Raw genomic sequence first — 12,220 nt, forward strand, 5'->3', positions numbered from 1 at the left:
GTAAGCTCTGGCGAGAGGCACTGTCTCTTTCGTGTTTTGTGTACAATGCTGCGTACGTCTCGTAGCGCTATAGAAATACAGTAGTAGTAGAGGAGTAGTGCTTAGCCCCTACCCCTTACTTCTTTACATTGATGCAGTTCACTATATGATTGCTATGTTGTTTTCCAGCTGAAATTGGTGATTATGATGCAGGGAAGCACCCAGAAGGCTACAGCTCCAAGTTCCAGTTTTTCCCGAAGCATTCAGAGAAATTGGAAAAGAAAATCGCTGAAATTCACAAAATGGAGCTCAGGTAATGTGTCGTTCATGAAGGCTGAGCTGAGAAGAGCAAATGTACTAATCTCGTATGACAGAGAACTTCACAGATTTCTTTTCTTCCAGTGGCCTGATACCAGCTTCTGCTGAACTGAGCTTTCTAAGAAAAGCACAAACTCTGGAGACATATGGTGTTGATCCCCACCCATGTAAGGTGAGCCCAGCCTGTGCAAAACTCTCGGCTCTGTCTGACATTCTGAGCACACTTTAAAATAATAGCATATTTGTTACAAACTTTGATTTCTCAAAATACAGAGACAGTTAGAGCTTTATCTGAGACTGCGCTGAATCAATTTCAAATTAATGACTCTCAGGCTTTGGAAGTCAAAAGGCTGACTGAAAGAACTTGAAAACTTGAACTTTTTGAACAGATTTCAATTAAGGAGAGAAACTTTACTTCAAGACGTATCTGGAGAATCAATCAAAGAGATTGACTCTTCGCTTTATAAATTTTCCTAGGTCGCCTTTGATTCCTCCCATTCAAATGGTTAAAAAATTCTTAGTTGAGATCCTAGGAATGCAAGAGACATCATTGCCACCGATAACTAGAGCTTTTTACCTTCAGCTTGATGTTAAATCATCTGAAAATTTACCTGCACAGGGGGCAATGAATCTGACTGCATTCCTGGAATCCTCTCTTGAAGTTATTACACAGAGAACTTAGAAATTGATAGAGACGCAGTACTTAAACTTTCTCTAAGGCACCTGGATTCAGATTTTTTGGGGTAGGAGACGTAAGAGGTTCCTACTGCTGCGTTCTAGAACAGTAGCAGTGGGAGCCAACTTTCTTCTGAGATTTCCCTGTATTTGTAGAGTGAAATTTCAATCCAAACAATACCAATTCTTCGACCCAAAACAGCTGGAAGAATTTTTAATAAGCAAAGACGAGATTAGAGTACAAGTCTAAGTCCCATGTGTAACACTGTAAGAGCAGGCTAGAGGGAACCACCTGAGATAGATGTTTCTTTTGATTAATAGTTTTGTGTGCTTAAATTGTAAGTAAGAATATCTTTTTCCTTTTTTTGGATCATTTACCTAGAGATTGTGGACGATAGTAAGAGGATATTGAGGAATTTGTTGTATTTCTATATTTTTAATAATTTTTTTCTTTTTGTGTATTAACACTCATAAACGAATATTATGTTCGTTAAAAGCTAATAAATAAAGATTAAAAACAAAAAAATAGGATATTTGATAGGACACCTTTCCGTATGTGCAGTCTGCGAAATTGCACACAGTACTCTAAATGGGGTCTCACTAGAACAGTATCACCTCTTTTTTTTTTTTTTCTGCCAGTCATCCCTCTCCTTATGCACCTAAACATCCTTCTGACCTTCACCTTTTCTACCTGTTTGGCCACTTTAAGTTCATCAGACATAATCACCCCCAAGTCCTGCTCTTCTTTCATACACAGAAGCATTTCATCCCCTATATTGTGCCATTCCTTTGGATTCTTGTAATCCAAGTGCATGACCCTGCATTTCTTAGCATTAAATCTTAGTTGCCAATTATCGGACCATTTTTCAAACTTTGCTAGATCCTGCCTCATATCAACCACACATAAGTACATAAGTATTGCCATACTGGGACAGACCAAAGGTCCATCAACCCAAGAATTCTGTTTCCAACAGTGGCCAATCTAGGTCACAAATACCTGGCAAGATCCCAAAAACGTACAAAACATTTTATGCTGCTTATCCCAAAGTCCATTTTAATAATGGTTTATGGATTTTACTTTTAGGAAGCCGTCCAGTCCTTTTTTAAACCTCACTAAGGTAACCGCCTTTACCACATTCTCTGGCAACGAATTCCAGAGTTTAATTACACGTTGAGTGAAGAAACGTTTTCTTCAATTCATTTTAAATTTACTACTTTGTAGCTTCATGGAATGCCCCCTAGTCCTGGTATGTTTGGAAAGACTAAACAGACGCTTCACATCTACCCTATTAACACATAACTAAATAATTCAAGCATTCTGAGTGGTGTGCTCTATATGAGTCTAAAATAGATTTTAAAGTGCATGTAATGTGTGCATCAAATCATTAAAAAAGAAGAAAGGCAAATATACCAGCGGGGAGGAATGCCTGGAATGACCATCCCCAATCTAAGGGCCCTGTTTACAAAAGTGCACTAGCATTTTAGGAATATATGGATGGCTCTAGTATTAGTATGCGCTGAAAACATTGTTGCACGTACAGCTCGGCTTAGTAAATAGGGCTCTAAATGTGTTAGTTCTCAGCAGAACTAAAAGAGACCAACAGAAAAATCTTCCTCGGTGAAGACCAAAGCAAAGAATTCATTTAATCTCTCCACTACGGCTTTGTCTTCCCCGATCGCCCCTTTTACCCCTCGGTCATCTAGCGTTCCAACCGATTCATTTGCTGGCTTCCTGCTTTTAATATACCTAAACATTTTTTACCATGTGTTTTTGCTTCCAACGCAATCTTTTTTTCAAAGTCCCTCTTAGCCTTCCTTATCTGACTTGACATTCCTTATGCTGTTTCTTACTATTTTCAGTCGGTTCCTTTTTCCACTTTCTGAAGGTTTTCTTTTAGTTCTAATAGCTTCCTTCACCTCACTTTGTAACCGTGCCGGCTGTCATTTGGTCTTCCTCCCTCCTTTTTTAATAGACAGAATATATTTGGCCTGGGCTTTCAGGATGGTATTTGTAAACAGCATCCACACCTGATGTAAATTTTTGACCTTCGCAGCTGCTCCTGTAAGTTGGGGGGGGGGGGGGGGGGGGGGGGAGGTTCACTGCTTTTCTCATTTTATCATAGTCTCCTTTTTGAAAGTTAAACGCTAACGTATTGGATTTCCTGTATATAGTTACTCCAAAGCTAGTATTAAATCTGATCATATTATGATTACTGTTATCAAGCGGCCCCATCACCATTGGGTGGCAGAGCCGGTGGTGGGAGGGGGGGGCTGGTTGGGAGGCGGGGATTGTGCTGGGCAGACTTATACAGTCTGTGCCCTGAAAATGACAGATACAAATCAAGGTAAGGTATACACAAAAAGTAGCACATATGAGTTTATCTTGTTGGGCAGACTGGATGGACCGTGCAGGTCTTTTTCTGCCGTCATCTACTATGTTACTATCAGGCTTATTTTCGAAAGTGATTGCCGGCCATTTCCCGACATAAATCGGGAGATGGCCGGCGATCTCTCAAAAGCGGCGAAAGCAGTATAATCGAAAGTGGCGTTTTTGACAGCATCACCGCTTTTCCGTCGCCTCGCCGGCGAAAGTTCAAGGGGGCGTGTCGGCAGCTTAGTGAAGGCAGGACATGGGTGGGCATGGGCGTAGCTACCAGATGGCCGGCTTTCGCGGATAATGGAACAAAAAAAAGCGGCATTAAACAGTATTGCACCAGGTTTACTTGGTCCTTTTATTTTCACGACCAAGCCTCAAAAAGGTGCCCTAACTCACCAGATGACCACCGGAGGGAATGGGGGATTACCTCCCCATACTCCCCCAGTGGTCACCAACCCCCTCCCACACTAAAAAAATAAAAATAAAAACCTTTTTTGCCAGCCTCAAATGTCATACCCAGCTCCCTGACAGCAGTATGCAAGTCCCTGGAGCAGCAGACCCAGGTCCATCCCCCCCCCCCCCCCCCTACCTGTTACACTTGTGGTGCTAAGTGTTGAGCCCTCCAAACCCCCCCCAAAACCCACTGTACCCACATGTAGGTGCCCCCCTTCACCCATAAGGGCTATGGTAATGGTGTAGAGTTGTGGGGAGTGGGTTTGGGGGGCTCAGCACCCAAGGGAAGGGAGCTATGCACCTGGGAGGGTTTTTTGTATTTTTTAAAATTTTTAGAAGTGCCCCCTAGGGTGTCCGGTTGGTGTCCTGGCATGTGAGGGGGACCAGTGCACTACAAATGCTGGCTCCTCCCACGACAAAATGCCTTGGATTTCGCCAGGTTTGAGATGGCCGGCATTTTTTTTCCATTATCGCTGAAAAACAAAACCAGCGATCTCACACCCGGCGAACTCTGGCATTTGGCCAGGCTAAACCGTATTATCGAAAGAAAAGATGGCCGGCCATTTTTTCGATAATACGGTTCCAGCCAGCTATAGCGCCGCTGCCACAATAGATCGCCGGCGAACTATTTGGCTGGCGATGTTCGATTATGCCCCTTCACGTTATTACCTCCCGCACCAGATTCAAGGAAAAACTGGCAGCCCCCCCCCCCCCCCCCCCCGAAAACTGGATGAGATAGCATAAATTGAATATGGAGAAGAAGAATTTTATGCTTATTAGTGATGAGGAGAATAATATAACAATTAGGTGTATGTCTTCATAAAAGCAGTTAAAAAATCTTAATCAATAAGTCAATAAACAAACAATATTAGATATGACTTTTTTTCCTCTATTATAGTACTGGGGGTATTCCTTGCTTGATGCAGAAAGCTTTCTATGTTTCACTTAGCCTTTGACACATAAAGAAGTACTTTCAACATGACTAACAGACAATCAAAAAAACTCCAAAGAGTCCAGAATACCGCCGCCAGACCCATATTTGGAAAAACCAAATACGAAAGTGCAAAACCCCTAAGAGAGAAACTTCACTGGCTCCCACTCAAGGAACGCATTGCATTCAAGATCTGCACGATTGTACACAAAATCATTCACGCAGACGCCCCAATCTACATGCTAAACCTCGTGGACTTGCCTCCCAGGAACGCCATAAGATCATCCCGCAAATTTCTCAATCTGCACTTCCCCAGCTGTAAAGGACTAAAATACAAGCTGATACACGACACCACCTTCTCTTACATGAGCACGCAGCCGTGGAATGCATTACCTACAGGCCTGAAAGCCATTGACGAAACAACCAACTTCCGCATATCCTTGAAGACACATCTCTTCAACAAGGCCTACAAAGAGAACGCATAACCTCACAAAACTATCTCACCAATCCTTCCAATTATCAAAGTCCACCTTCCATACTATCCTGCCTAATACCTTCCTACTCTCTTCCCTTACTTAATCTCTATTCAATACTAATTATGTCTGATATTATGTAATGATTATGTCATAACAAACTCTGTAAGCCACATTGAGCCTGCAAATAGGTGGGAAAATGTGGGATACAAATGCAATAAATAAATGACCATTTTCGTATCTTAGCCCACAGTCTCTTATACATAATTCCTTAGATTATTGTAATGATATTTATCTGGGTTGTTCAAAGTACATACTGAAAAAGCTCCAGACTGTTCAAAATCTAAAACCTCTCTGACTCCCTATACAGGCCAGGGTGTTTTTTGGTCTCTCTCCTTTATATTTACTTGACCATTTTGTGTTTTCGGTATCTACTAAACCTACTAGAAATGTTAATCCATTTACTTATCTGTCTTAAAAAAACAAGAAGAGGTTGAAAATTATGGATACTTTATTGTCATTTCAAGGAGCAAATTTAGATAACGAAGCACTTACCTTATTATAAGCCACACTGAGCCCGCAAATAGGTGGGAAAATATGGGATACAAATGCAAATAAATAAATAAATATGTCTTTCAGAAAACAACTTTAAAATATTTTTATTTAGGAAATGTGTTGAATCCTAGAGGCAAATAGTTTATCAAGACCAATTTATTTATCCCAATTATAGAAAATTTTAGGTTTTTGATATTAGTTGTTTACTCATTGTACTTTCTGGTAATTATCCAGTTTCTTGGTTTTTGTTATCTGCATAGAACTGCAAGGCCGACTGCGGAATAGAAATTGTATTGTTTGGTACAATACAATACAATTTATTCTTATAGTCCACAATAACACCATGTGGATTATAGAATTAGAGTCCAGGCAAATTCCTGGAGAATTGCAAATTACAATAATACCATACATCAATTAACATCATAAAAATTTCTTTAAATTGTTTTTAAAAACTTTCTAAATTTGCCATAGCTGGTTAAAGGTCTTAACTGAACCGGCAAAATGTTCCAGGCCTGTGCTGCTAGAAATTAAAAAGTAATGGAGAATAGCAGTTTCAGACGAACATTCTTCGGACTTTGGATATTGTAACAACAAATGATTTGTAGTTATGCTAAGTCTGCTCGGATAAGGAAAACCGATTGATTCCAACATATAAGATGGGCTAATACTGTATAAGATATTGAAAATCATGTCAGCAATCATTGTAAGTGTATTAATAGAGTTGTAACATGCTGAAAATATTAATCAGGCTGCGTTATTTTGTATTGTTTATCATTTTTTTTAAGAAGACATTTTAGACAGCCTAAATAAATGATGTTACAGTAATCAAGTTGCCCTAAAATTAAACTTTGAACAACCAGCTTAAATGTCTGGGGTGTCAACATATTGTCATAAATAAAAGTAATGTTGCTACTACAGTCATTAATATGAAATGTGTTCAAGAACATAGTTAATGACAGTCTGCTGTAATAAGCCATTTTTAATTTAAACTTTCAAAGAGAGAAATTTACACAAAATGAGAAAACCCACAAAGCCTAAGACAATTAGAAATCAGTAAGTTTAGATACCGTGAGAGGCTGAAAGAGTCACTGTTCCTCTTATTTCCTTCATTCCTGCCTTCACCTTCCCTCCATGGTACCTAGAGTCCCGTTCTCAGCTCTTTCACTGGTACTTCCTGTTTCCCCCTTCTTCAAGACTTCTTTTCTCTTTGACCCCTTCCCAACTCTTTTGCCTCTGTTTCCTTCTCTTCTCCTGTCTTTGCTCTCATAGCCCTTTCCCAGTTGCTTTCTTGCTTGTGCCCTTTCCCTCTCCTCCTCCTCTATAAAGCCTTCCCAGCTTTCTGCCCTCTCACCTTACACTCTTATGACCCTTGACGGACACTTTCTCTCCCCCCTTCCTAATTGTCAGGGCCCTTCCTATCTGCTTTTCACTTGTATCCCCCCCCCCCCCTTCATGTCCCCTTCCTCATTCCTCCTCCACTGCTCAAGAGCTTCTTGCTGTCTTCTTCTCCACTCCCTTTTTCTCTTTGCTCCCCTTTCTCTTCGTGTTCTCTGGTTGTGGCCTTTTGTACTCAATTTGTTTTAGAGATGCACTTGGTCTGCTACTTTATAAGATGGAGAATGAATTATCAAGGCATGAACTGATGTTCCAGACCCCAATGAAATGATATTACAGGAACTGATGAAAGAGCATCTTTCTTGCAGAGAAGAGAATGGATAGGAGAGTGTCATGGGTTACTACAGGATTGTAGTGACCCAGTACATGAGAAAAGAAGAGCAGGGCTATGTGCATTGAGAGAACTATGTGATCTGGGGGTGAGGTTGGGTGGGAGATGAACTGTTTCACTACTGGAAATAGCAGTGAGTACTGCCTTAAGGAGAGGGGTTCATTGGCAAAGCTCTATGAGTGAGTCTTGGTACTGGAATAGCAGGAAGTACTGCAGGGCAGAATAAATCCTCTCACTTAAGAGCATAGGTCACACCAATGGTTCATCAAGCCCAGTATCCTGCTTTTTCCCTCTGTTCTTCTGGCCCTTGCAGGATGTGTCTGGGAATGCAGCTTTCTTGGCCTTCACTCCCTATGGTTTTATTGTTCTACAAGGAAACAAGAGGGTGCACTTCATCAGATGGTAGGTAATTCTCTTGTCTAATATCTGCTCTCATTGATTGCTAAAAAGAAAATCTTTTCCCTTATAGCTTCCTGTCTGTTTTCTGTGTTTTACACACTGACAAGTCATAATGGCCACCTAAAACACAATCGTACATACAAATGTATACACATGTGTGCACACAAGCCTATGCAAGCATACTAAGTGTATACACAGACACATTAGCCTGTTCTCCAAGGACAAGCAGACCTATTTATTTTCACTTGTGGGTAACGCGATCTCGCGTTGCCCAGTCTGGAGCTGTAACTAGCTTTTAAGAGCTTTGTGGAGCATGAGTGCCTTTCCGCCCGCTGCAAGAGCACATTTATCGCAGTTCTTTTTTTTTTTTTTTTTTACTGAGGTGAAAGGTGGTTGTTTGTGCTACTCTTCACAGCTCAGTCCAGAGAGCTTTTTCATGTGCCTTTTCGGTGATTTTCTACACTGTGTTCTTTAGTGCCTGTGTTCAGGTTCCCCCTTTTGTCCTTCATTTATTATTTGTTGTTTTCTTTTACCGCTTTTTAAGTTTCCTTTCTTTTTCTCTGTCACTGGGCCGTTTTCATTCTCACTGGGTTTTTTTCTCTGGTGACACTAGAATAGAGGACTGTCCAATTTAGATTGTAAGCTCTGTTGAGCAGGGACTGTCTTTTCATGTTAATTTGTACAGCGCTGCGTAAGTCTAGTAGCGCTATAGAAATGTTTAATAGTAGTAGTAGTAACATCTTCCTCCTAAAAGAGTCCAAGGTTCTACTTCTCTGCCAGGGTGTGCCAAAGCAAAAGTCTCTAGAACTTCTGGCCCTTTTGAGGGTGGATTCCACCACCATGGAATGATGAGGCAACTAAGACTTATCAAATCCAAGGGTACTGTGGATCTGGTACATTGATCTTCTTGGGCAGTACCAAGACAGACAGAGGGGACTCCCTTTTGAAAACATCCTAAAGGATCTAGTGCTGTGGCACAGTCACATCCTCTCTAGGAGGAGACTCGTAGTCCAGGACCTCGAGCACCTTGGCCCTGGGCTCGTCCAACACATCCAAAAGAAATGGAGTGGCAGCCACCATTTCCTTCACAACATAAGGGAAGGGAAGGCTCTCAGGGGAAGAGTTTCTCCATTCCTGTGGAGGGAAGGGGTCGGGGGGATATCATGGGACTCATCCTCTGAAAAGTACTGTGGATCCTCCTCCAACTCCCATAAGCGCTCCCCATCAGTGTCAGTCAAAACCTCCTCATGGGAGGGCTGAGACCGAGCCTGCCTCGACCTAGAGGGACCATGTCACCAAGAAGAGCATCAAGGAGTCGGTTCCAGCCTTGACTTCGGCTAAGCTTCCTCCACTGATGTCAAGGGGATACCAACTTGGGTGGTAGTCAACACTTGGGCCACACACAAGACTGGCTTCATGAGTACTTAAGTATTGCCACACTGGGACAGACCAAAGGTCCATCAAGCCCAGCATCCTGTTTCCAACAGTGGCCAATCCAGGTCACAAATACCTGGCCAGATCCCCAAAAAGTTCAAATGTTTTATGCTGCTTATCCTAGAAATAAGCTGTGTATTTTCCCCAAGTCAGTTTAATAATGGTCTATGGACTTTTCCTTTAGGAAGCCGACCAGACCTTTTTTAAACTCTGCTAACCTAGCCACCTTTACCACATTCTCTGGCAACAAATTCCAGAGTTTAATTACATATTGATTGAAGAAACATTTTCTCCTATTCGTATTCAATTTAGCTTCATCACATGCCCCCTACTCCTAGTATTTTTGGAAAGAGTAAATAGACGATTCACATCTACCCATTCTACTCTACTCATTATTTTATAGACCGCTATCATATTTCCCCTCAGCCCCCTTTTCTCCAAGCTGAAGAGACCTAGCTACTTCAACCTTTCCTCATAGGGAAGTTGTCCCATCCCCTTTATCATTTTCGTCGCCCTTCTCTGTACCTTTTCTTATTCCACTGTATCTTTTTTTAGATGCGGTGACCAGAATTGAACACAATACTCAAGGTGCGGTCGCACCATTGACCGATGCAGAGGCATTATAATGTCCTAACTTTTGTATTCCATTCCTTTCCTAATAATACCTAACAATCTATTTGCTTTCTTAGCCGCCCCTGCACACTGAGCAGAGGGTTTCAACGTATCATCAACAACAACGCCAAGATACTTTTCTTGGTCAGTGACTCCTAATGTGGAACCTTGTATTACGTAGCTATAGTTTGGGTTCCTCTTTCCCACATGCATCACTTTGCACTTGCTCACATTAAACGTCATCTGCCATTTAGACGCCCAGTCTCCCAGTCTCGTAAGGTGCTCTTGTAATTTTTCACAATCCTTTTGCGATTTAACATATTTGAGTAACTTTGTGTCATCAGAAAATGTAATTACCTCATTAGTTACTTCCATCTCTAGATCATTTATAAATACATTAAAAGGCAGCGGTCCCAGTACAGAGCCCTGGGGAACTCCACTATCTACCCTTCTCCATTGAGAATACTGACCATTTAACCATACTCTCTGTTTTCTATCCTTTAACCAGTTTTTAATCCATAATAGGACACTACCGCCTATCCCGTGACTCTTCAGTTTCCTCTGGAGTCTTTCATGAGGTGCTTTGTCAAATGCCTTTTGAAAATCCAGATACACTATATCGACCAGTTCACCTTTATCCACGTGTTTGTTCCCCCCCACAAAGAAATGTAATAGATTGGTGAGGCAAGATTTCCCATCACTAAATTCTTGTTGGCTTTGTCTCATTACTCCATGCTTTTGAATATACTCTGTAGTTTTGTTCTTTATAATAATCTCTACCATTTTGCCTTGGATGCTTTGACAACAACTTCAGAACAAGGCTAGTGCTGGGCAGACTTCTACGGTCTATGCCCTAAAAGTGGCAAGAATAAAGAACAGGTATACATACCATATGTAATGAGTTATTGGGCAGACTGGATGGACTGGTACAGGTCTTTATCTGTTGACATCTACTATGTTTCTGTGTTATCTAGACGATTGGCTGGTGAAGAGCTTGTCAGAGGACGGTGCTCGGGAGTCCATGCAAAGGACTGTTTGGGTGCTCGATCTACTAGGGTTCGTTTTAAACTACCTCAAGTCCCATCTACACTGCTCAACAATTTGAATTCATTGGAGCCCTGCTCATTACGAAGAAGGTTTGAGCCTTTCTTCTGGAGCTGAGAGCAGACACTCTGGTTGCACTGGCTTCTGGGGTTTTAACCTCTCAACAGTTCACAGCCCGGCAGATGTTGAGGTTACTGGGCCACATAGCTCCACAGTCTATGTGACATCCATGACACGTTTTCATATGAGAACTACCCAATGGACCCTGGTTTCTCGTAAAATCTGGAAAATATGATCCTAGTGTTCCCGGAACTTACTCGTTCCCTTGATCCAATTTGACTCTGACTTCCATTCCAAATTCCTCAGCCGCAAAAATTGCTGACGATGGATGCATTTCGTCTGGGTTGGGGAGCTCGTGTAGATGGGCTTTCACACTCAAGGTGTTTGGTCTGCCCAGAAAACAGATCTCCAGATCAATCTCCTGGAACTTTGGATGATTTGGAACACTCTAAAGGATTTCAGAGATGGGCTGTCTTGACAAATTGTGCTCATTCAAACAGTATCAGGTTGCCATGTATTACACCAGCAAGTAGGGGGAACCGGATCGTGCTTTCTGTGTCAGGAGGCAGTTCAAATGTGGCGTTGGGCTCTCCTGTACGGTATGCTCCTCTGCGCCACTGGAAGGCAAAAGCAACAGCTTGGCCGAAAGACTGAGTAGGATCATGCAACCGCTTGAGTAGTCTCTCAACATGGGCGTTGCCTGAAAGATCTTCCAAAGTGTAGGGCACCCCCTCGGTGGATCTCTTTTCCACTCTCATCAATCTCAAAGTCCCTCAGTTCTGTTCCAGACTCCAGGTCTATGTCAGACTAGCATCGGATGCCTTCTTCCTTCATTGGGGGACAGGTCTTCTGTATGTGTATCTTCCCATACCTCTTGTGAGAAAGACTTTGCTGAAACTCAACAAGACCTCAGGACCATGATTCTGATCTGTACTGTGGTAACCACGCTCTTGCGGCGGCCGGGAAGGCACTTGTGTATGTGTTGTGGAGCGTATCTCGTGCTTCACAAAGCTCTTAAAAGCTTGTTACAAGCTCCGAGACAGGCAACACAGGATTGTGTTACCCACACATGAGAATATTAAGGCCTGCTGTCCTCAGAGAATACTTCTTACAGGTAAGTATTGTTGCTTACATAAAGGTAAACTACTCCCACGCTTATCCCCCATCCCCATCAAGTGGGTTTG

The 12,220-nt window shown here is 42.1% G+C and overlaps 1 protein-coding gene across 2 annotated transcripts in view; it reads left to right on the forward strand.

Annotated features, from left to right (window-relative positions):
• The window catches only part of FRMD5 (FERM domain containing 5), a 269,594-nt gene that overhangs the window by 194,954 nt on the left and 62,420 nt on the right, over positions 1–12,220 (forward strand). For both annotated transcript variants that reach the window (XM_030190473.1, XM_030190474.1), the window contains 3 exons: positions 169–292; positions 382–469; positions 7,801–7,889. In XM_030190473.1, coding sequence (XP_030046333.1) covers positions 169–292; positions 382–469; positions 7,801–7,889 — 301 coding nt within the window. The remainder of the gene's footprint in view (positions 1–168; positions 293–381; positions 470–7,800; positions 7,890–12,220) is intronic.

This window comes from Microcaecilia unicolor, chromosome 1, assembly GCF_901765095.1.
Source record: "Microcaecilia unicolor chromosome 1, aMicUni1.1, whole genome shotgun sequence".
In the NCBI taxonomy this organism is placed as follows: Eukaryota; Metazoa; Chordata; class Amphibia; order Gymnophiona; family Siphonopidae; genus Microcaecilia; species Microcaecilia unicolor.